Source organism: Corythoichthys intestinalis, chromosome 17 (assembly GCF_030265065.1).
Source record: "Corythoichthys intestinalis isolate RoL2023-P3 chromosome 17, ASM3026506v1, whole genome shotgun sequence".
NCBI lineage: Eukaryota > Metazoa > Chordata > Actinopteri > Syngnathiformes > Syngnathidae > Corythoichthys > Corythoichthys intestinalis.
In genome coordinates, this window is record NC_080411.1 from 2,555,692 (window position 1) to 2,579,803 (window position 24,112).

At 40.9% G+C, this 24,112-nt stretch overlaps 2 protein-coding genes across 3 annotated transcripts in view; one reads left to right on the forward strand and one right to left on the reverse strand.

Annotated features, from left to right (window-relative positions):
- ccdc80l2 (coiled-coil domain containing 80 like 2) overlaps positions 1–14,924 on the reverse strand; it is a 21,382-nt gene extending 6,458 nt beyond the window's left edge. Inside the window, exons 1-9 of one of the 2 annotated variants that reach the window (XM_057819852.1) lie at positions 14,890–14,924; positions 13,311–13,663; positions 12,675–12,763; positions 12,425–12,595; positions 6,662–6,813; positions 6,254–6,574; positions 4,682–4,886; positions 678–834; positions 15–151 (exon numbers count right to left, since the gene is read on the reverse strand). In XM_057819852.1, the coding sequence (XP_057675835.1) occupies positions 15–151; positions 678–834; positions 4,682–4,886; positions 6,254–6,574; positions 6,662–6,813; positions 12,425–12,595; positions 12,675–12,763; positions 13,311–13,596 (1,518 nt within the window). In that variant the 5' untranslated portion in view covers positions 13,597–13,663; positions 14,890–14,924. Of the gene's footprint in view, positions 1–14; positions 152–677; positions 835–4,681; positions 4,887–6,253; positions 6,575–6,661; positions 6,814–12,424; positions 12,596–12,674; positions 12,764–13,310; positions 13,783–14,889 lie in introns of those variants that run through there. The other variant, XM_057819853.1, reaches the window with a different exon arrangement.
- Positions 14,925–18,267: 3,343 nt separating this feature from the next.
- The window catches only part of nnt (nicotinamide nucleotide transhydrogenase), a 75,759-nt gene continuing 69,914 nt past the window's right edge, over positions 18,268–24,112 (forward strand). The window contains exons 1-3 of the mRNA XM_057819021.1: positions 18,268–18,355; positions 21,575–21,776; positions 23,640–23,869. Of these exons, the coding sequence (XP_057675004.1) occupies positions 21,623–21,776; positions 23,640–23,869 (384 nt within the window). The 5' untranslated portion in view covers positions 18,268–18,355; positions 21,575–21,622. The remainder of the gene's footprint in view (positions 18,356–21,574; positions 21,777–23,639; positions 23,870–24,112) is intronic.

The window sequence follows — 24,112 nt, forward strand, 5'->3', positions numbered from 1 at the left end:
GCGGATTATCTGACATTGGGCCCGATGTCGTAGTCGGTGACGGTCATGGAAAAAAGGTCGGGGGAAGACAAACCCAACTGTGATCTCAACAGTGAGATTAGGCCGGAATCAGACAGCTGAATTGGTCCTCCATTGAATGGAGGTTCGGATTCTTGACCAAAAATAAAACACAATTAATTCATTGGTTAGCCATTGATGGTGATAGACTTCCAATCCATTTCAACTAGAACTGGCAGAGAATAAACATTCATTCAAGGAATAGTGAGAAACATTTAAATTACAGGTAGTACCCGGTTTATGACGTACTCGACTTAATTTCGACTTGCCGGAGTCCCCTCCGCCATTTTGTCTTTTTTTTTTTTTTTCCGGTCACACAAACAGTATCTAATTGTACCTCACAGTATCTTATTTTCAGTGATGTCACAGATTACTTAAAAAAGTATTTCATTACTGATTACACGTCAAAAAAGTAATCTTTACTGATTACTTTATTATCAAATTAACTAAGTTACTTTTAAGTTACTTTATACTAGGGGTGTAACGGTACACAAAAATCTTGGTTCGAGTCTCGCCCCTATTTAATGACAAACAAATTCCAGTTTAAAAAAAAAAAAAAATCCCTCTGGTATGCCGGTAATTCCTAGTATCTATTAAGCTAAACGTGCAATACGACTTACCGAGTTGGTGGTGCTGTAACGTGAGGGTGGCATCATTGCCTTGCCCCACGATGGTTGCCACAGTGACCTTCCTGATAGCCAGCTCACAGTGCTGCTTCTCATTCTCAGTGCTCTGCTGCACATACAGCGTCGCATCTCTGCTTGGGGTTGACATCAGCTTCCACCGTCAAACATACAAACACGGTCAATTTGATCAAGCACTGAGAAGCTTCACTGTTATACAATGGTATGGAAAAAGTATCAGAACATTTTGGAATTTCTCACATTTCTGCATAAAATCACCAATAAATGTGATCTGATCTTTATCAAAATCACACAGATGGAAATACAGTGTCTGCTGTAACTAAAACCACCCAAACATTTACAGGTTTTCATGTTTTAATGAGGATAGCATGCAAACAATGACAGAAGGGGGAAATATAAGTAAGTGAACCCTCTGCATAAGGAGACTTAAAGAGCAATTGAAATAAATTTTTACCAAACATTTTAAGTCAGGTGTGTGCCCAATCACTAATGAGTGTTTAAAAAAATAAAAATAAAAAGGCTTTTTTACCGATTATTAAGACAAAGCAGTGAACATGAAGGGGTTACGGGGGAACAGAAGAAAGGAATGGGAGAGAGACAGAAGAAAGACAAACAACGAGAAGAAATACACTGAACGCCTACACTAAATATGAATATGTTTGTGCTATTGTCAGTTAGATGTATTTCTGGTTGACACCATGTGGGGGGGCGTGTTAACCAGGGAAAGAGAGGGGACGGGGGGAGTCTAGAATACAAGTGATTGGGAGGGGAAGAGTGTACACAAATAAGCCCTGTGACCTAGAACCCAATAATCGTGTGAATCCCTTGTGAGTGTGAGCCCGTTGGCAAACGACCCTACGCCGCCTCATCCAGCCATGCGCGAATCCCATCAAACATGCGATAGCCACGCAGACGGGCGGGGACGTTGCGCAGGCGCCACCCCAGGGCCACAGCCCCCACCCAGACAACCCGGGGGTGGGGGTGGGGGTGGGGGGCATCGCATCCCATCCCTTCTTCTGTGGCCCAGCAAAGGGGCCATCGTCACCTCCCAGGGATCCAGGGTGGTCCCACGGGCCACCCGCGCTCCCATCAACCGGCCCTCAGGGATGGGAAGAAGGGACGCACCACAAACCCCCACGCCCACCCCCGCCCGCCCAAGAGCCACATCCACAGCCCCCCAACCGGCACAGCACACCGCGGGACCCCAATGGCCCACCAAGCCCAGGGCAGAGCAGGGCCCCCCGCCGGAGCAGGCGAAACCCGGCCAACACACTGGTGTCCAGCCAGCGACCTAACAATCGACCGGAGCACAGAGCGGATACGCAGGTAGAGAAGAGAGGGGAAGGCGGAAGCAGGAGAATGTCGAGGATCTGCCGCGGGGCGACTCGAGACCGGGGCCCCGACCCACCCATGCTCCTGCAGCTAGCACCCCAGGCAGAAGGGAGGCAACGCTTCGGGAACCACGCAATAGAGAAAAAGTGTGGGACCTACCTCCCATCCTATTACTTTGGCTGCCAAAGGGGGAGGGGTCACAAAATATTAAATGTGATGGTTCACTTACATACGTCTTCCCCTTCTGTCATTGTTTGCATACTATCCTCATTAAAATATGAAAACCTGTAAGATAAGCTTGTTTTTGGGTGCCAAATATATTGCTCTCCCACAGCTATTATACGCGCACTCCCAAGCTTTTATGAAGAATACAGTTTTAGCCCATAATCATGTGCTTACCGGTGATTGATCACAACCTGCTGATACAGTGCCTTGCAAAAGTATTCGGCCCCCTTGAATCTTGCAACCTTTCGCCACATTTCAGGCTTCAAACATAAATATATGAGATTTAATTTTTTTGTCAAGAATCAACAACAAGTGGGACACAATCGTGAAGTGGAACAAAATTTATTGGATAATTTAAACTTTTTTAACAAATAAAAAAATGAAAAGTGGGGCGTGCAATATTATTTGGCCCCTTTACTTTCAGTGCAGCAAACTCACTCCAGAAGTTCAGTGAGGATCTCTGAATGATCCAATGTTGTCCTAAATGACCGATGATGATAAATAGAATCCACCTGTGTGTAATCAAGTCTCCGTATAAATGCACCTGCTCTGTGATAGTCTCAGGGTTCTGTTTAAAGTGCAGAGAGCATTATGAAAACCAAGGAACACACCAGGCAGGTCCGAGATACTGTTGTGGAGAAGTTTAAAGCTGGATTTGGATACAAAAAGATTTCCCAAGCTTTAAACATCTCAAGGAGCACTGTGCAAGCCATCATATTGAAATTGAAGGAGCATCAGACCACTACAAATCTACCATGACCCGGCCGTCATTCCAAACTTTCTTCTCAAACAAGGAGAAAACTGATCAGAGATGCAGCCAAGAGGCCCATGATCACTCTGGATGAACTGCAGAGATCTACAGCTGAGGTGGGAGAGTCTGTCCATAGGACAACAATCAGTCTTACACTGCACAAATCTGGCCTTTATGGAAGAATGGCAAGAAGAAAGCCATTTCTCAAAGATATCCATAAAAAGTCTCGTTTAAAGTTTGCCACAAGCCACCTGGGAGACACACCAAACATGTGGAAGAAGGTGCTCTGGTCGGATGAAACCAAAATTGAACTTTTTGGCCACAATGCAAAACGATATGTTTGGCGTAAAAGCAACACAGCTCATCACCCTGAACACACCATCCCCACTGTCAAACATGGTGGTGGCAGCATCATGGTTTGGGCCTGCTTTTCTTCAGTAGGGACAGGGAAGATGGTTAAAATTGACGGGAAGATGGATGCAGCCAAATACAGGAACATTCTGGAAGAAAACCTGTTGGTATCTGCACAAGACCTGAGACTGGGACGGAGATTTATCTTCCAACAGGACAATGATCCAAAACATAAAGCCAAATCTACAAAGGAATGGTTCAAAAATAAACATATCCAGGTGTTAGAATGGCCAAGTCAAAGTCCAGACCTGAATCCAATCGAGAATCTGTGGAAAGAGCTGAAGACTGCTGTTCACAAACACTCTCCATCCAACCTCACTGAGCTCGAGCTGTTTTGCAAGGAAGAATGGGCAAGAATGTCAGTCTCTCGATGTGCAAAACTGATAGAAACATACCCCAAGCGACTTGCAGCTGTAATTGGAGCAAAAGGTGGCGCTACAAAGTATTTACGCAAGGGGGCCGAATCATATTGCACGCCCCACTTTTCAGTTTTTTATTTGTTAAAAAAGTTTAAATTATCCAATAAATTTTGTTCCACTTCACGATTGTGTCCCACTTGTTGTTGATTCTTGACAAAAAATTAAAATTTTATATCTTTATGTTTGAAGCCTGAAATGTGGCGAAAGGTTACAAGGTTCAAGGGGGCCGAATACTTTTGCAAGGCACTGTAAGTAGATGCACACACATATGTTGATTCATCACACAACGTCTCAGTACTTTTCCATTAAGCTACAGTACTTTGATTGCAAATGTGTGTTCAAAACAAAGATATCTTGCCTGCTCAGGAGTGTGACTTAATTCAATCAAGAAGCACTGTTCAATCAATGACTAGAATAAGGAATTTGCCCGACCGAACCTGCCACGTTGGACAACAGTGTTGTAACTGTATTCTGCCCATCAACAAGCCCTCAATCAAAGTAAGCAGCGCGGGAGAGTTCGGAGAGAGATTTGGATGAGAGACATTGGTCGCGGAACGTGTCTCCTGGCTCTCCCAACCTGCAGGTTGAATGTCAATGTCAATTCTCTGACTTTATCTCACCGTGCCCTGCCTTTTGTCAGCTTGCCTTGGGTAAATAACTAAGTTAATGGACGAGTTTTAGACCCAACAAAACCTATAAATGTTTGGGTAGTTTTAGTTAAAGCAGTTTTTTCCATCTGTGTGATTTTGACAAAGATCACATTTGACAGCGATTTTATGCAGAAATGTGAGAAATTCCAAAATGTTCAGATACTTTTTCATACCATTGTGAGAGGTTCTCACCATCAACCTTCTCTTTCCTTTTAAATGATCCAGAAATTCTTTTAAGGCAGTTTTGTCCTTCTCACTTGCTTCTTTCTGAGACTTCTTGCCTTTTCCTTTTTTTCCTTTTTTCCCTTTGCCCTTTTTCTTGGAGTTGTCTTTTCTCTCGTCCTTTTTGCTCTCCTCAACATTTTTTTTCAATCCTTCATCCACTTCAGTGTGAGGCCTGCAAAACAGTATGAACGTGATAAACTTTTTAAGTCATTCGCTGCCATTGACGACAATAGATGTTCGCTTGATTCTAACTTATTGGCTGCCATTGACGGCGCTAGACGTCCAAATCCATTTCGACAGAAATCATTCGATGTTAGAGTCAAACCGGATTGGACGATGAGTGTCAGCAATGGCAATGAAACATGAACGTTCACAGCGAGTCCTCCCACTTTTGACGAATTAGGACATCGATCATTTTCAATGGCTGGCAATGACTTCATTGAGAGGACTGGCTGTGTGAATGATCACAGAACTGATCGTAAGGAATCACAGTCATCATGTTAAAGTGTGTAAATAGAAAGTAGGAGTTGTCTGATAACGATTTTTTTAACCAATATTGTCTAACTCCAAAAATCCGATATCAAACCGATACTGACATATACGGTCGTTTTACGGCTAATTGTACGAGTAGTTCCCAGGTCACAAACGAGTTTCGTTCCTACGCTGGCAATGTAAACCAAATTTCCGAATAAATCGGAATTACCCTATTTTTCGGACTATAAGTGGCACCCGAGGATAAGTCGCACCAGCCCAAAAATTTGCCAAAACCGTTCTCATTCATTTTTAATGGGATGCTACGTTTTCCCATTCACTTCCATTGGAATTTCGAATAGAATTTACAGTGCAGTGATGCCATTGACGTCCATGGACGTCCAAATTTCCCATTCTTTTTGAATGGCATTTATTTTGTTTAATGCCACTGAGGGCCATGTTTGTTGATTCTATTAACGCCAATGTACTTGGATTCCATTGATGCAGATGTAAGTCGATGCCATTGACGGCCATAGACGTCCAAATTTCCCATTCATTTTCAATGGCAAAAAAACAAATGACCTCAAATCAACAGGAAATGACCAGATATCAATAGGACGTGTCCCCCAAATGTCCCTAAATGACCTGATATGATGAGGACACGCCCCTCCAAATGTCCCCAAATAACCTTATATGACCAGGACAGCCCCCCTACAAATGTCTTCAAATGACCTGATATGACCTGGACATGTCCCCCAAATGTCCCCAAATCAACAGGAAGTGACCTGATATTGTCCCTGAAATGTCCCCAAAAAAACCTGGGCGGGGCTAAGATCTGTATCTCCACATAGCAAAGACCCAGAGTAATTTCTCCAGAAATTGCAGTTTCTAGTTATAAAAGAAATGTATCGGCCGATATCATTGGCAACCTGATGTCGGGCAACTCTAGAAAGTAGGTAAAAAGCGCACACTAAGCCAATGCTAACATAAACAAACTTTCCTTGTTAGTTTCTGTTACTATTCTTGTATTTGACAGTAAATTCAAATATGGCCTCAACCCCAAATCACCTTTCTTTCTTCACTTCCTCCTTTTCTTTTCGGATAACTGGAGGATGATGCGTATTCTCTTTTTCCTTTTCATTTTTGCCAGCATTACCGCTTCCGCTGCTGGGCTCCTTTCTTCTCGGAGACGACACCCTCCGAATGACAAACCTCGACTTGCCGTTCAGTATCTCCTGGATCTTGCTTTTTAGGGCGGCCTTTTTGTCCATTTGGGACTTTCTTTGCAGCGTCACCACAGAGGTTCCGTTGCTTTGCATCTGAGGGCTCGGTTTGACTCTCTTTTTCTTTTTCCTTTTCACTATAACCTTCTTTTTGGGATTTTCACACCTGGTAAAAGGTGAAAAAAAAAATCGTACAAATAAAATGAAGTTTGTGGTAGTTCAATAACTGGAGGACAAAATGGGAAATTCGAACCTCAGTTTGGATCCTTTCCTAGTGATTTTCTCCAACTTCCTCATAGGCAACTGATCAATGACCTCCAAAACGGCTTCTATCCGAACAGGATAAGGGAACCGCTCGCTGACTCTCAGGTTTTTTTTCAGCAGCAACATGTTGAATGCTTGGTGCTGAATCCAATGAAAAGATATATTTGGCATAACATATGTTTTTCACTTTGTGTGAAATTGTCAAATCAAGCCAAGTCGAGTTTATTGATAGAGTCCTAAATCAACAAACGATCCCAAAAGGCTTTAACAGGCAAGCGGTCGACATTAATTGGAATGTAGAATGTACTCATTGGCCAAGACAAACTTTTGAATGTACTGTACCAACATGTTGTTAAAGTCGAGTAATGAGGCCCTCATGGGAAAAAAACAACTTTCAATGTTACTAGCTCAACAAAACATGTTTTTTAATTAATTAATAATTAAAGTGCTTACGAAAGGATTAAAAAAAAGTCTTAAATAGCATTATTATGTGAATTAGAATCATATTTTGAGACGATTTGACTATATATACAACAATTTGGCAAAGTGCAGATGACGAGAAATTAGTCTTTTAATCCGCAGTTTAGCCACGCCTATCATTATAGACCCTACTCACCGACGTCACAAAATCACGTGCTCGCTGTATGGTGCCGCCCACTTGTCCGTCATTTTGTGTCTGTATTATCAATGGTCTCAATTGATCGAGCAATTTATAATGCATTTCATGGAAGACCCGGTGCTTTCGGATGCCGTAAACTCACTTGATGCGTTGCATAAAAGGCGTTATGTGGAAAAGCTTCAGTTTATCCATTCGCCAGATCCATATTTGATGCCTAAATCGATGTTTTTCGACCCGCTGTCTCCGCCGTATTTGCCTGACATCTGCTAGCTACCCTGAACTGTACAACTATCTTGTCCACACAAAATCAGCCTATTCTCACGAAAGTTTGAAAAACTTTAAGAGCTTGGAGGCTTATAAATACTTCGTTGCTGGTTGGGTGAAACAGGTCCTTGTCCACGAAAATTCGGCAGGAATCTATCTTGTGCTTGGAAAAGTGAGTTACGAAATTTTCAATTCAAAATCTTTTGTTATTGCTAACATCCACTGTCAAGTCTAATGTATTTCATGTCGTTTGTCAATGGAGTTAGGGCTTTTAATGTTTATATGGTTTAGCGATAGCACTCTCACTACATACATACGTGTATGTTGTCGGCGATTAGCCTAGCAATGATCTTAATTGTGGTTGTCAGCCCAAAACCCTCTAAATATATATTAAATCCATCTTACCAGAAATAAAATGACTACTACATAATCTGTGGTAATCGTTTGGAGCCCAGTTTTCTCGTCGAATTGCAGCAGCCCATCTCGCTCTCTTCTCTCCGGGTCTCTCGGAATCCGGTAGAACTTCAAGTCTCTCAGTCTTCTCCGTCTATCTTCTCTGTTATTGCAACCGACCGCCACACACGCCTTCACCATTTTGATTATTAATGTTAACGAGCAGAAAAACACGTCGTAAATAGGAGGAATGTACGTAGCCGTAACAGGGAAACATGATGTGTTGACGGACAATTGGGCGGCACCAGTCAGGAGGAAGGAGTTGTGACGTCACGTGGGTAGGGTCTATAGGGCTCTAGCGTCCCCAACAGAAGGATAACGTCGGCAGGGTCATGATTTCATCTGATTTAGAATTCAACCCATTGAGGGGGAATTATTCAGAACAAGGAAAATGTGACAAAGAGAGCCGCAAAATGTCATTGTTTTAGTCTCTCTACTCCAATATTTTTACAGGATATTCTTTTATCAAAGTCTTTTCCCCAAAAGCTACAGTGGGGCAAATAAGTATTTAGTCAACCACTAATTGTGTAAGTTCTTCCACCTGAAAATATTAGAGAGGCCTGTAATTGTCAACATGGGTAAACCTCAACCATGAGAGACAGAATGTGGCAAAAAAAAAAAGAAAATCACATTGTTTGATTTTTAAAGAATTGATTTGCAAATCATGGTGGAAAATAAGTATTTGGTCTATACCAAAAGTTCATCTCGATACTTTGTTATGTACCCTTTGTTGGCAATAACAGACGCCAAACGTTTTCTGTAACTCTTCACAAGCTGTTCACACACTGTTGCTGGTATTTTGGCCCATTCCTCCATGCAGATCTCCTCCAGAGCAGTGATGTTTTGGGTTTGTCGTTGGGCAACACGGACTATTAACTCCCTCCTCACCCCGTGGCATCAAAATGATAACAAGAACGGGGAGCAAAAATCCCAGCATGACAATGATCCCAAACACACTGTCAGGGCAACAAAGGAGTGGCTTTGTAAGAAGCATTTCAAGGTCCTGAAGTGGCCTAGCCAGTCTCCAGGTCTCAACCCCATAGAAAATCTGTGGAGAGAGTTGAAAGTCCATGTTGCCCAACGACAGCCCCAAAACATCACTGCTCTAGAGGAGATCTGCATGGAGTGAAGGGGAAAAGATATCGTCATCGCACACACCATATAATTGTTTGCATTAGTCTAACACATACATATGGTACAGGTTCTCGTAGGCACCATCTAACTGTTTGCATTACTCTAGCACACGTAATATAATTAATCAGGAAATAGTATCATTTTCATATTTACGGTAGGACTACACTACTAATATAAAATAAATAGCACACCATAGTTTAATGAGAAGGAATAGAAGAGATACACAATGCCGTCTTATCACAAGATTGACGCACCAACTCTTGCAATCAGCTCTCCCAGCAAACTCCAAGGACAAAGCGCTTTGTCCTAAAACAAGTACAACCAGCCCGGACAGCAAAGTTGATAGCGGGCGTCCCAATCCGTGCACGAACCTAACCCGCCCGAAACCGGCCACAGAGGGGAAGACCCAAAAGCAACGCCCAGAAACGCCTTCGACACGGCCCGCTTCAGACTTTAAAAAGACTGGACACTGAGATAAGACAGATTTTTGCTGCTCGGAAACGTGTAGCCTTGTTTTGGATCCAGAATTGTCCCTCCGTCGTCTGTTTTTGCCTTGTTTTTTACCATTGTCGACGAATAAATTGTCAACCTGTTTTCGGTGAGTGTTCTTCAAACTTTTGAAACATGGAGTCAGTACAAAGGGTTAAAATAAGAAGAGGACGCGCGAGATTCTGCCCGCTCGGCAGGCGCACGTGGGGCAGCGTCAGCCGAACGGCACTGGTTTTGGCTGGCGCTGTTCCCGGGTGCGTCTGGGCGGGGGGGGGGCAAATTTCAACAATTGGAGGAATGGGCCAAAATACCAGCAACAGTGTGTGAAAAGCCTGTGAAGAGTTACAGAAAACGTTTGGCCTCCGTTATTGCCAACAAAGGGTACATAACAAAGTATTGATATGGACTTTTGGTATTGAACAAATACTTATTTTCCACCATGATTTGCCAATAAACTATTTAAAAATCAATGTGATTTTCTTTTTTTTTTTTTTTCCACATTCTGTCTCTCGTGTTTCAGGTTTAACCATGTTGACAATTACAGGCCTCTCTAATATTTTCAAGTGGGAGAACTTGCACAATTAGTGGTTGACTAAATACTTATTTGCCCCATTGTAAATAAATGGTATGGTCATGACAAATAACAGTCTTGTGCTAAATTGAACATGAAATAATAAAAATGCTTTTATTCAGTACGACATGCCAAAATTAGTCCCTAATGGTCAAAACGGTCCACTTCACCTTTACTGTCGCACCTCCCGAACGATATTTTATGCCAACGTAGTTATTCAGGCTTTTGTCATTTACCTGCCCCGGCTTCGGAGAATGTAAACAAACCTAGAGGCGTGACAGCTAGCCGACATGTTAGCCCGAACCGAGTGATGTTTCAAAGTCATCGAAGCGAAAAATCAAACAAAACCAGCCCGGATCATTTCACACGGTGAAGGGGTTGTCGATTGTCTTTGCCAATCGGCAACCCGCCCGGCGGCGAGCAAGTTAGAGCTCGTCGTTCCCCTGCTGCGGGCAGAGGAGGGAAGCAGCTGGACAATGATCGTCGAACAAACCGGCCGACGTCAGAGGAGGGCATAGCTGCCACAAGGTCAATAGGAATATGACGTAAAATAATGCTTTACTACAGGGCGAAGACGTAAACAGTGAGAGTCATACAAGAGCAGCTGCAGTTGTTGTGCAGCTAACATGGCAGGATGTGTCTGAGGAGAACTTTTCTACATGTCAGTCCATGATCAAACGTAGGTAGATAGTTCTTTATCTAAAGAAAGTTTGTAGTCTTTACTTTTAGAGATCGATCGGGTCCGATCACGTCATTTTCAAAGTATCGGAATCGGCAAAAAAAATCGGCCATGCCTTTTTTTAATATATATTTAATATATTTAATATATATTTTTTAATTAAATTGTTTTCTAATTGCATTCAACGTTACAAACATAATATGTTACACTCATCCAGAGTCTTTAGTTTAGGCTTTAGGCAGTTTTATCAAATTTATCCCGATAACGGATGAATGAATTTTTTAAAAAATGTATTACGTTAAAACATTTAATGCAATTAATGCATGCGTTGCACGGCCCACTCACGCATTGTCGCGCTTAATCTGTAATGGCGCCGTTTTACCTATATAGAGAGATAAAAGGCAGCATAAAATGAGTAGAGTGAATTTTGGCAGCCTTTGGAGCCTTTTTTCAATTGGCTAAAGCCTTGAAATCCCTCTCCCTACGATTAGAAATATCATGGGAAGCAATATGGGGAAGCAAGGTAGCAATTGATCTTTTTCTTAACACGTTATGTTATTTCCCAACGCAGAGAAGATATATCAATTGGTAGAACTACACACAGTCATGGTTCCACATCCCATCATGCATTTGGGTATGGCTACAGTATCATTTACTGAAAGCTCAACAAATACACTAGATGGCAATATTTAGTCACAATATACTAAGTCACAAGTCTTTCTATCCGTGGATCCCTCTCACAGAAAGAATGTTAATAATGTAAACTTGAGGATTTATTGTCATAATAAACAAATACAGTACTTATGTACTGTTTGTTGACTGTGTATATTCGTCCGAGTTGTATTCATTTTTTTCTTAATGCATTGCCAAAATGTATATGATCGGGAAAAATTATCGGGAATGATTGGAATTGAATCGGGAGCAAAAAAAAAAAAAAGCAATCGGATCGGGAAATATCGGGATCGGCAGATACTCAAACTAAAACGATCGGGATCGGATCGGGAGCAAAAAAACATGATCGGAACAACCCTATTTACTTTGTAATCGCTGTATTCGCGGGCATTTTCAACACATAGCTGAAATTTCTGATGGGGTTGAAATTTTGACAGAACACCGGGCACATGAAGAGGGCAATAAGCCGAGTACAGCGCTCTCCCGGCGGGGGCTTAGGAGGCGCCCTGCTATACCAGAAGGTTTCCTAGACAGCAGCTTTCAAGGAAATCCACAAATTGACCACGAAACAAACGGTGCGATTCAAGGCATTGGAGAACCGCGTCGAGACTCGGATTGAGAACTGGCTCCGTGGACACACGTTTCAGTCCGAGGAAGGATGGAGAAAAGAAAAATATTCTATGTATATATATATGTATTATATTCTAAATACATCTTTTTCACTCAAATCAAACTTTGTCTTTATTCATTGCGGCTGCCCTCTAGTAGCCGAACCTGATACGCCCACTATTTGTACACCTCAGTGGCTCTATTACCATAACGGCTCACACTTGTTACATTTACAGTATATGTAGAGTCAAAGAGCGTTTACCTGGGTGAGGTCAAGGTAGTGCAGTAACTTGGTGACAGTGTCAGGGTCTAAGCTCTCCACTGTGGCCTGTCCTTGTATGGTTGTTTTCTGGATCCTTCCTTCCATCATGGCGTTTTGGATGATGATGACAATGAACGTGTCTCTTTCTGCTAGACGACAGTTTAGGGATTTCTGAAGGAGACAGAAATCATGTCAAAGCAGGCGAAATGTTGTGCGCAAAAACCCGACTCCTCTGTTATGACCAAATAACCTGTTCCATGTCTTCCAGCTGTTTCTCCATCATTTGAAGGTAGTGGTCGTTGTATGAAGGCGCTGTTATTACCCATAATCGCTTTTTACCTGCAGGGTGAAAAACAGAATTGAAGTTTTTTGTAGCAATTTGTTTGTTCTCTTTTCATTTTTAAAAAGTGGCAACTTTTTTAAAAGATATATCAATTCTTGGCAGGAGCGTGTCGATAACCTTTCAAGTTACAAAGTATCACCATATAAAACCATTTTGATATTTTGTCACACCCCTAGTGGAAAGCTGTTGATATGGCCCATATCAACCTTTTGCACAAGCCTTTCCCTGATATATGTTGGCTCTCGACTCTTGCCCATTTTGGTTTAAGAGATTTACTGGGAAGTAGGACAATGATTCCTAAAACAAATGTGCATTATGAAATCAGGAGTAATGACAATGGTTGATTTTGCATAGCTTAGTGCTACATGGACACTAGCCAATCAGTGTGAGCCACAATTCTGCCTGAGCTGTAGGGGATAAAATACTTATTTCGCCCACTTATTGCCTTACAAATATAGCGTGATTGGTAGGATATGGTAAATGAATGCCAAGACAAAACAACAAACATGCATCTACTATTATTTATTTGTTCTCTATACTTGCCTGCAAAATCAGAGAGAAACTCCAACTCAGGAGTGAGGCTCGATGACAATCCTCCACCCTCTCTGTTGTTGTTTCCGTTTTGTCTATCTTCACCCAAACCCAGTCCTCGCTCCATTTCTGATGGGAGGTCTGAATAATCACCCCATTCCTTAACGTTGGGGTCCAGCAGACTCTTGGATTTGCTGGAAGAGACGCTCGACCGTGCAGCCAACGACCTTGTGTGACTGACGCTCCACAGGGCAGCAACTACAAGCCAGTGTGCGTAAAAGCAGCGAAACATCCTCATTGTTGTTAAACTGGCTCTTTAAATCCTCCAAAATGTATTTGGAGGTCCAAACCGCTGCTACAACAAACTGCAAAACATCACATTAAAAAAAATAAATAAATAAAAAAAAATTGAGAATTTTTTGGTGAAAAATAAGACCTAACGTGAGATCGTCAAGCCAGCGGACAGAGAGTGAAGAGTATAACCCCCACCTCTGTCCAACACACACACTCCTGTTTTGCATTAAAGCCTAGGCTTGTTAACTGGGCTGGAATTTTCTTCAAATGTTTTGTGCCTGACACACACAAATCATTCAAGAGGGGTTTCTGTTAACCTGCTTGATCCATAATCAACCTTAACTAGGATAACAAAATATATAAATGCCTTCAATTCTTATCACATTATCCCTCCACTCTCTGCACCACGTTTAAAAAAAAAAAAAAAAAAAAATCCTGTCCTGTTCAGCTGTTTGACATGGAGAATGGAAGTCTAAGTGTCCGGTTGGTCTGAACAGTTTGGTTTCATATTGAGAGTATGACATACTCCCATTGTGATCATTCAACATATGTTTATTATAACAAAGCAGTGAACAGGGGTTATGGGGGGACAGAAGAAAACAAAAGAAACACAAGAAAAACAAACAACAACAAGAAATACATTGTACGCCTACACTAACTGTGAATGTGTCGGTGCTATCGTCAGCTAGATGTATTTCCGGTTGACACCATGTGGGGGGCCTGTTGACCAGGGAAAGAAGGGGAGGGGGTGGGGGAGTCTATAAGCTAAGTGATTGGGAGGGGTGGAGTGCACACAAATCAGCTCTGTGCTCTAGAAACCAGTAATCGTGTGAATCCCTTGTGAGTGTAAGCCTGTCGGCAACCGACCCTACGCTGCGTCATTGCCAATCCCGGCACCGGGGCCCCCCACCTGAGCGCGGCCAATCACATCCAGTTGACCCCTGGGCCATGGCCCCACCCAGCCAGCCCAGGGTGGGAGGGCGGGCGGGGCGTGGCACAGCGCAGCCCATCCCACCTCCCGCAGCCCAGCAAAGAAGCCATTGTCACCCCCCCGGGATTCAGGGTGGTCCCCTGGGCCGCCCGCGCCCCCATCAACCGGCCTTCAGACAAGGATGCACCAAGGACACAAATGCTCGACAGTTGTGCTCAAACAAAAGTTTTAATTCTCTGGTTCGTAAAGTTCAAAAAACGGAAGATAACAAAAAAAAAATCACTGCAATAGCTGGACAGCAATCAATTGACTCAATTCCAAGAAACATTAGTTCAAAAACATCAAGCGTGGTCAAAAAGGGCTTACACAAGGATGCGGCACAGGACATGACAGGATAGCAGACAAACTGACACTGGGCAAGGTTAGAAGCCGGCCATTTATACAGAGGGTCACAGGTGGACACGATCAGCCTGATTGGCAAGGGCAGGAAGTAAAGTTAACTCCAGGAGGCACGCCACTACCAAAATAAAAGAATCTGACAAGAACCAACACAAAACATTAACAAGACTTCCGAGACGTGCCACCTTCATGGATGGGAAGAGGGGACGCACCACCATACAAGTGTACTGATTTATATTTTGATGCAACTTATTCAAATTTAAACAGCATACATTTTTTTCCAACATTGTAATTTTGAAATAAAGTGCAGGTTGCACCTGCAGTGTTATTAATGATGAAAAGTGTGTTGATTGTGAGGTGGAAAAACATCATTGTTCTAAACAATTGCAGATGGCTATGGGTAAAAATGTTTGAACAAGATACAGGCATCGTAATAATACTATACATTCCTCTCTTTGAGCCACATAAGTAGGTCCAGATGGAGTGTTTCCTGGGAAGAGAGCCTGTACTCACAGTGACCTTAATACGTATAAAGTCCATTGATTGCATTTTACGTTGAAAACAACAAGCACAGAAGATTTATACATACTTTCCATAAATTCAGTGGCGCATCATTTCTGACACGCTGCATGAGAAATTACTCAATTTTAGTATCCCCCTGCATCCATCCATCCATCCGTCCATCCGTCCGTCCGTCCGTCCCTCCGTCCGTCCGTCCGTCCGTCCGTCCGTCCGTCCGTCCGTCCGTCCGTCCCTCCCTCCCTCCATCCATCCATCCATCCATCCATCCATCCATCCATCCATCCATCCATCCATCCATCCATCCATCCATCCATCCATCCATCCATCCATCCATCCATCCATCCATCCATCCATCCCTCTTATCCGAGGCAGGGAAGCCCAAAATTTCCTCTCCCTTCCTCTCGATGTGGAGGAGCAGCAGTTCTACTCCGTTCCACTTTTCCGTCACTCGTGAACAAGATCCCGAGATACTTGAACTTCTCCACTTTGGGAACTACCTCATCCCTGACATTTCACCTTTTCCCGACTGAGGACCATGGTCTCGGATTTGGAGGTGCTGATTCTCATCCCAACTGCTTCACACTTGGCTGGGAACCGTTCCAGTGAGAGTTGAAGGTCACGGCTTGATGAAGCCAACAATGCGACAACATCTGCATAAATCAAAGATGCAATACTGAGGACATCAAACCGAACTCCTTCAACGCCTTGGCTGCGCATAGACATTCTGTCCATAAAAGTTATGAACAGAGAGAGTGACATAGGACAACCTTGGCGGAGTCCAACTAGTACCCCCCTCCAATGTAGAATTATTTAAGAAATACAAGTAAATTTGTTCATCAACCAATGTCGACCGTATAAAGTGGAAGACAGAAGACTAACAACAAAAATATAGATAATCATAACAATGATCAGAGGTGGGTAGAGTAGCAAAAAAATTGACTCAAGTAAGGGCAGTGTTACTTCAAAACAGTATTACTCAAGTAAAAGTCATCCACAAAATGTACTCAAGTACAAATAAAAAAGTATTTTGTGAAAAGAAAACTGAAGTCATGGGTAACATTGTGAGTGACTGCTGACGATGTTATTTTTTTCAAATGTTTTTTTTCTTTCTCAGCACAAAGTTATCAATATGAGCTAAATTATTATTAGACTTTGAGGAAGAAGAAGACTATAAGCTATTATATAACCACATTAAGCCAATGAAATACCAAAAAAAAAAAAAAAAAAAGATTGAATTCCGTCAAGAAAAATATATACAGAAATGTAACATCATTTGTCCAAAGAGCATCAGTGCCCTCTAGTGGAAATAAACATATTTCCCATTATTAAACTAAAAGGATCATATCTCCGGTTTTCCTTGGTCAATCGGTGCCAAATAAAAACAGAGTTTAAAATCCGCACTTTTGAGTCATGTTGATGGCAGCGCTCTATGTCAAATACTTTTTACGGTGCTTTAAAGACGCCATATGATCGAAAAGGCCGGCGTGATCATAGAACAGCAAGCTTGAGTCTGATTGGAAATTTGGTATCATGGAACCATCTGATAATTGTTGCAACGTCTCATTCGTGAAACTGGTAGCACCACTATTGGCGTCTCCAAAGAAAGAAACAAAAAAAGAGGAAAATCTAATATGTAAAAAAAGAGGAAAATGTAACAACTAGTGTAGCCCAAAGTAATGGAGTAAGAGTAGCATTTCTTCTTCATAAATTTACTTAGTTAAAATGACATTTTCTGATAAAGTTACTCAAGTAAATGTAACGGAGTATATGTAACGCATTCCCACTAATCTCTGACAATGATTATGAAAGGTTGTCATTAAAGATGCAGGATATTATCGGTTACCGATAATTATCGACCGATAATGGCAATTATGACATCACACCGATAATCTAGATTAAAAATAAAATTCAACCGATAATACTGATTAATATATACTCGATTTAACCTCCAGATGCGCTTAGTCAATGCAGATTTGTCCAATTCTGCACCAGCGCTTCAACCCCTTCCTAAATGCATTTTTTTTGCAATTAAGTATTTACTTTGTAAGTATTAATATTAATTCATTAATATACATTGTTTAGATGTTGGAATTTATTACTTGTTCACATTTGGTGTGCAAAAAGTAGCCATAAATTCTATTTTTGCACAGTAACATTTGCTCTTGTCTATAATTTCAAATTGTACATAGCATATCTTTTAAAATAATTATAGGCTTGACGTAATCAGTTACCGGCTGGGAGGAGGAGGAAATTATTGGTTAGCGGTATCGGTTGAAAAATGCATGATCGTGCATCACTCGTTGTCATCATTCAAAGAAAATTATCATTCATATTTTTATTATTAATATCATTTCATCGTTTTAAAATAAAACGATTTTTTAAAATCAGAATTCAAATAAACAATTTAATGCTATAAAATAAAATTCAACATGCTTGGTGCTCATCCAGATAGCCGTTAACGGTTGAACAGCGCCGCTAAGAGGATGGCTGCAATTTGCAGGCTGCAAAGCAAAATTAATTTCCAGACATTATTACTATTCATAAACCATTAAATGTGTAAATTATTTAGAAATGTTCACATTATTAGATTATTAGGATTTTATGTGAGGGGATGTGTAAGGAAAACCACTTATGTAAAAAGCAATAAGACGAAAAATGGGAAACATTTGATTCCAGTTACCAAAATTAATCAACAATGAATAATGATTTTATTACAAATATGAATTAATGTCAAATATTATGTCGCCAAAACCTCCCTAAAGAGATAAAACACGCAGGTGTTAGCGCATTTTGAGGAGCTCGGCTCATCTAATCCGCCAGTAATATTCTTCGTTTCGGCTGACATCTTCCGGGTCGAATGAAAGTTCGGCCGTGCCGCATACACAAGAACCAACACCGGACCCCTGCAAAGGTCAGTGGACAAATATGACGTGGATCTCAATTTTCTCTTGTCGCTCTCCATCGTGCATTTGTATCGTGGTGCGCCCACGCGTGAACGTGTGCGCCCAATTCTCTCTTTTATTCTCGCACGTAGCCTTCGTGCGCGAAGCAGATGTGCATTTGTCACAAGCTAGCGGGCTAACTCTTGCTAGCAAGTGCCCCCCCACGCGTCCTCACCGGTGAAAGACGACAAAATAAAATTAATAAAACACGCCAAAAAATATTAGTGCCATTTTGACTCGCATGCATATAATACCACGAGGGCGTTTTATTAAAAAAAAACCAACAACATATTTTCCACATACTACTTGAACTCTTCAGGTCGACTGAATGACACTCAACGTCAATGTGGCGTTTGGAAACCATTCAATGAAACAAGAACTCACATACACACAAAAAAAAAACCTTAAACAGTAACACAAGCGTCCATTCTTCAACTCGCTGGACTTTTAAAACTTCATGACGTCTTTAAGTGTGACCTTGTCAGTTAAATCTGTCATAAGTTGCTCGTAACTTGGCCAATTCGTTGTTGTGTAATTCCATTGAAAACTACTTAGGCTGTCCCAAACGATTATTTTTGTCCCGATTACTCTAGTGCTGCAACGAAAAAAGCTTCGAATCAAATTTTGCTGCTTCGAGTATTCGTTTATTTAGAGTGGCGTTGTAATGGTCTGTTTTGAAAGTGTTTGCATTTAGTTTTATTGATTTTGGGTGGATACACTGCCCTCTACTGGTAACAGGTTATATGACATAACTCATTTAAAGGGTACAACTGACAGAAAGACGTAGTTCTTAAAAGTTAAATGTTAGTACGAGTTATAATAATTTGATATCAAAACCCCTCTTAATGTTTTCGTTTTAATAAAATATGTAAAATGTTAGATTAAAAAACAAACAAACTCGTAGCTCACTATTGTTGTTGACGTCGCAGGGCAGTGACTTCACATGGCCATGCTGCCGTACTTCACAGTGTCACTCTTTACCTATGTAAGGTAGTGATTTAAATACACCACCAGGTGTCAATAGTGAGTTTTAAACGAATGAGAGATCAAGCCAATGAGTGCCTTTTGTCCCTTGACTGACGGCGTAGTAGAATGTTGTCTTCACAACATCATAGTTTTTATATTGTGACTAAATATTGCCATGCAGTGTGTTTGTTGAGCTCAACGAGTTGCTAAAATGTTTAAAGATAGTTTGACCAAAGTCTGAGTAAGTTTTATGTGTGTTTTGCACATTTATTTTAACTGGAATTTGTGAATGCCACTTCTCTTTGCATTGTTGTTTAAGTGTGTCAGAATTATTTTTGTTGTATTTTCACTATATGATACTTACAGTATGTTTGTTGTGAAGGAGTTGCCGAAGTTTATGCCAATAAACGTGGCGGTCCGAGTTACGATTCTGAACGCCTGTGCCCACTCTCATTTCTCTCCGCCTTACACCTCGCTCTGGATTAAAGGAAAACTATGGTATCAGTCAAGGGACAAGATACACTCATTGGCTTGATCCGTAATTAATTTAAAAATCACCATTGACACCTTGTGGCGTATTTAAATCACTAGCTTACATAATTAATGAGTGACACGTGGAATTCGGGCAGCGTGGCCGTTAACAACAATGGCGACCTACTAGTTAAAATAATTTTACAATTTTTTGGGGGAAACGAAACATTAAAAAGGGGTTTTGATATCAAATTATTATAACTCGTACTAACATTTATCTTTTAAGAACTACATGTTTTTCTATCCGTGGTACCCTTTAACGTGGCTGAATCCAGCCGCTCCCTATTAAGACCAACATAAGGTAGGTTTTTGTTTGAGCTGACATGTTTGTTTATGTATTTGTTTAGAAATATATTTAGCAGTTTTTTGTGGTAATATGTGTTTGAATGATTTGTTTAGAGCTTTGTAAAACAAACAAACAAAAAAAGACGTTAGGATTTTATAGCATTTAAGCTAGACGACTTTTGCTATGCAAGTTAGCTAGTTGTCCTTTTGTTGTACTTTGATCCAAATTCAAAATTTTTTTTTTTTAAATAATGTTTGAGCCCAAGCTTTAAAATTGTAATTTATTTTTAAATGCATTCATTGCTTTTGTGAAATGAAAGTTTCATTCCGCATGGTTTGAAGAAAATCTATTTTGTATTTACATTTAATGCTCTTTAGAAAGAGCAATCTTAACAAACCAAAATAAGTGTTGTTGCTGGCATCAACACTTGTTTGTTTTTCGTCTCCTAAAATTTATTCTGCAAAGCATTAAATTTACGTCATCCGATTACTTGATTATTCGAACAAAGGAATCAATAGATTATTCGAATACTTATATCATCGATAGCTGCAGGCCTAGTACGATGTTCTTAAGTACTTTTTACCATCAAAGTAATCTGTTTTAGTACTATCGAAAGTTTTGAGATGCCAAACTTTACCCGGCAACACCAGTGTTCCTAGTTTTTGTTTGAGCTAACGAGCTTGTAAAAAAGAAAACGCTAGCATATTATAGCATTTAAGCTAGCAGACTTTTACTATGCAAGTTAACCAATTGTTCTTTTGTATTTAGATCCTCATCTCTTTTTTTTTATTACTGTTTGAGGCTAAACTCAAGTATTTTCATTTATCTTTAAATGAAAGTGCAATTCTGCATAGTTTGAAGTAACACTCTGACATTTTGTTTTGTATTCGTATTTAATGCTCTTTTGAAAGTGCAATCTCAGCAAGCCTTGGTTTCACATCTCCTTAAATTTATTCTGCAACGCATTGAATATTCCTAATTCTATTATTCAAACTAACTAGTTTTGTTTTGGTACTGGTCTAGCCAGTACAGAAAACCGCTTATGGTGGATTTCTTAGCAGGATAATGTCTTACTTTCCCAGAAGAAATATTAAAATGTAATTAGCATGTGCAGTGTCAGCATTCTCTGACCTTAATCAGGATGTAGTTTAACAAAATCTGTGCTACCAACAAAGCACCGTAACTTACTTCCTTGAGTCATACTTATTGTTTTAGGCCTGTTAGTCCAGATCCCAGACTCTGGCACGTGCTTGAAAGTATCTCTTGATTTTCACCCAGCTATGCTCCAAAGTCAATCAGAACAGTTGGTTCTCGGAAATCATTCTTCTGTATCTTTCCATTTTCACAACAAACTTGTTGATTGTGTTCTCCTTCTTTACCCACAATGCTTTTCTGTCTTCCACAGGAGGAGTGCTGTCTGTGCTGCTGAACTCCTGCTGTGTGTGCATGCAACATGGCCAGTCTGCTACGTGTGATTGCAGCTGGCTGTTCGGCCCCGGTTTTAAGTGGCGTGTCCTGTCTGAAACTGCATAGTTCTCCAGCTATTAAAACAACGTGCGTGCGATTTTTCAGGACCCATCACGCCCTCGGAAGATGTGCCGCTCCAGGTAGTGTAAAACACCACAGAGGTATTGTGGTATTTTTGTTTTTAGCTTTGCCGTAATGGACTCCAGCTCTGCAGGAGGAAGGACAGCTTATGTTTATGTCCACAAGAAGAGGCTACCTTATAGGAAAAGTGGGGCAATGGAATTTTCCATGGGAATAGGGACAGTGTGACTGTTACTCGATGGCCAGTCTGACCAAATGTCTACAAATATATCTTATGTGATTTAAAATAATATATTAATTAGTGCTGCAACGATTAATGGTTTAACTCGAGTATTCAATTAGAAAAAAATATTTGAATCAAATTTTGTTGCTTCAAGTATTCGTTCTAAGTGGCATTGTAATGGTTTATTTTGAAAGTGTTTGCATTTAGTTTTATTGATTGGAGTGGATACACTGCCCTCTAGTTTGCCTCTTTTCACATGGCCGAATCCAACTGCTCCCTGTTAAGACCATCGTAAGCCAAGTTTTTGTTTGAGCTAATGTTTTTTAATGCATTCATAATTTAGTTTATAGGTATATTTAGCCGTTTTTTTTGTGGGAATATATGTCTGAACCATTTGCGAATACCATTGTAAAAAAAAAAAAAAAAAAAAATACTTTAGCATTTTAAAGCATTTAAGCTAGCAGACTTTTTCTATGTAAGTTAGCCAATTGTTCTTCTGTTGTACATAGATCCACCATGTAAAAAAAAAAAAATCATACTGTTTGAGGCTCAGCTCAGGTATTTTAATCTTTCATGTTCCTTATCCAATTACTCAATTATTCGAACTAACTTGTCCATCGATTAATTGACTACTAAAATATTCGATAGCTTTTTATTTTTGTTGTTGTTAAAATTGAATCTTTCAAAGTTTTTTTCCATGCAGCTGTGACATATTTCTCTGTATTTTTGCAAATCCACATTGTTAACGAGAAACAGCAATTTCTGGAGAAATTTGCTGTGGGGAGATACAGATCTTAGCCCCGCCCAGGTTGATTTAGGGACATTTCAGGGACAATATTAGGGGACACCGTTTTTTTTTTTTGCCATTAGAAACGAATGGGAATTTTGGACGTCCATGGCATTGACTTACGTATGCGTCAAAGGAATCCAAGTACATTGGCATTAATAGAGTCGACATACATGGCCCTCAATGGCATCAATGCAATTTAAATGCCCTTGGAAATGACTGGGAAATTAGGACATCAATGGCCGTCAATGGCATCGATTTCCATATGCGCCAATGGAGTTTGGGAGATTATGGGGGACACTCTTGTTGATATCTGGTCTTTTCCTGTTGATTTTGTGATAGTTTTTTTTTGCCATTGAAAATGAATAGGAAAATTGGACGTCCATGGGCGTCAATGGCATCGACTTACTTATGCATCAATGGAGCCCAGGTACATTGGCATCAATAGAATTGACATACATGGCCGTCAATGGCATTAACCAAAGTAAAATCCATTAGAAATGAATGGGAAATTTGGACATCCATGGCTGTCAAAGGCATTGAAATTTGGTCAAAATTTGTAGGACTAGATACATTTTGAATTTTTGTTGTTGTTTTTTTTTTGTTGTTGTTGTAAAATCGGCGAAGAATCAGTGTTTACGGGCGAAAGGAAAAGTTTTCGGGGTCGTTCGAAAAAGTCCCTGCTTAACGTGAAAATTCCGGCCGTTTCGATATTCAAACTATGCAGATCGGTCAAACGGTTTGGGATCTGCGGCGTGCCAAAGAAAAGCCATTAAAATTAAAAAAAAAAAAAAAAATCATATTAAATAATTTTATTATCCGGGCCTTTGCTAAAGCAAAGCACCATATAACAACTCGACAATATTGTCTGACCCTTGTGTACCTTTATCCTCTCCCCTTTTACCACTCCAGGAATTCCATACAAGCAACTCACAGTTGGAGTCCCAAAAGAAATTTTCCAGAATGAGCGGCGTGTGGCGCTGTCTCCTGCTGGTGTTCAGGCGCTTATCAAACAAGGCTTCAATGTCGTTGTGGAGAGTGGTGCAGGAGAGCCCTCAAAGTTCCAAGACGAGCAGTACACCCAAGCTGGAGCTACAATTAAAGACCTTAAAGATGTATTTGCCTCTGATGTGTTGGTCAAGGTAAGCACTGTGTTGTCTAATTAATTTAAGCCTGAGTCATGCTTCTGCGTTGCGGTGAAGGTGTAGCGATGATGTAGATCCTACGGCGTCAACGAGCATTCGATACTTCTGTGGTGAAGGAATTCGGCCCCCCAGCCAAGCCGCCGGAACAGCGACAGCCGAACCAGACGGAGTTCCGCTTGCGCAGCTCCAGCAAGTCGGCCTGGAGGGCCAAACCCCGCGCGTTCACTCCAGTGTTAACCC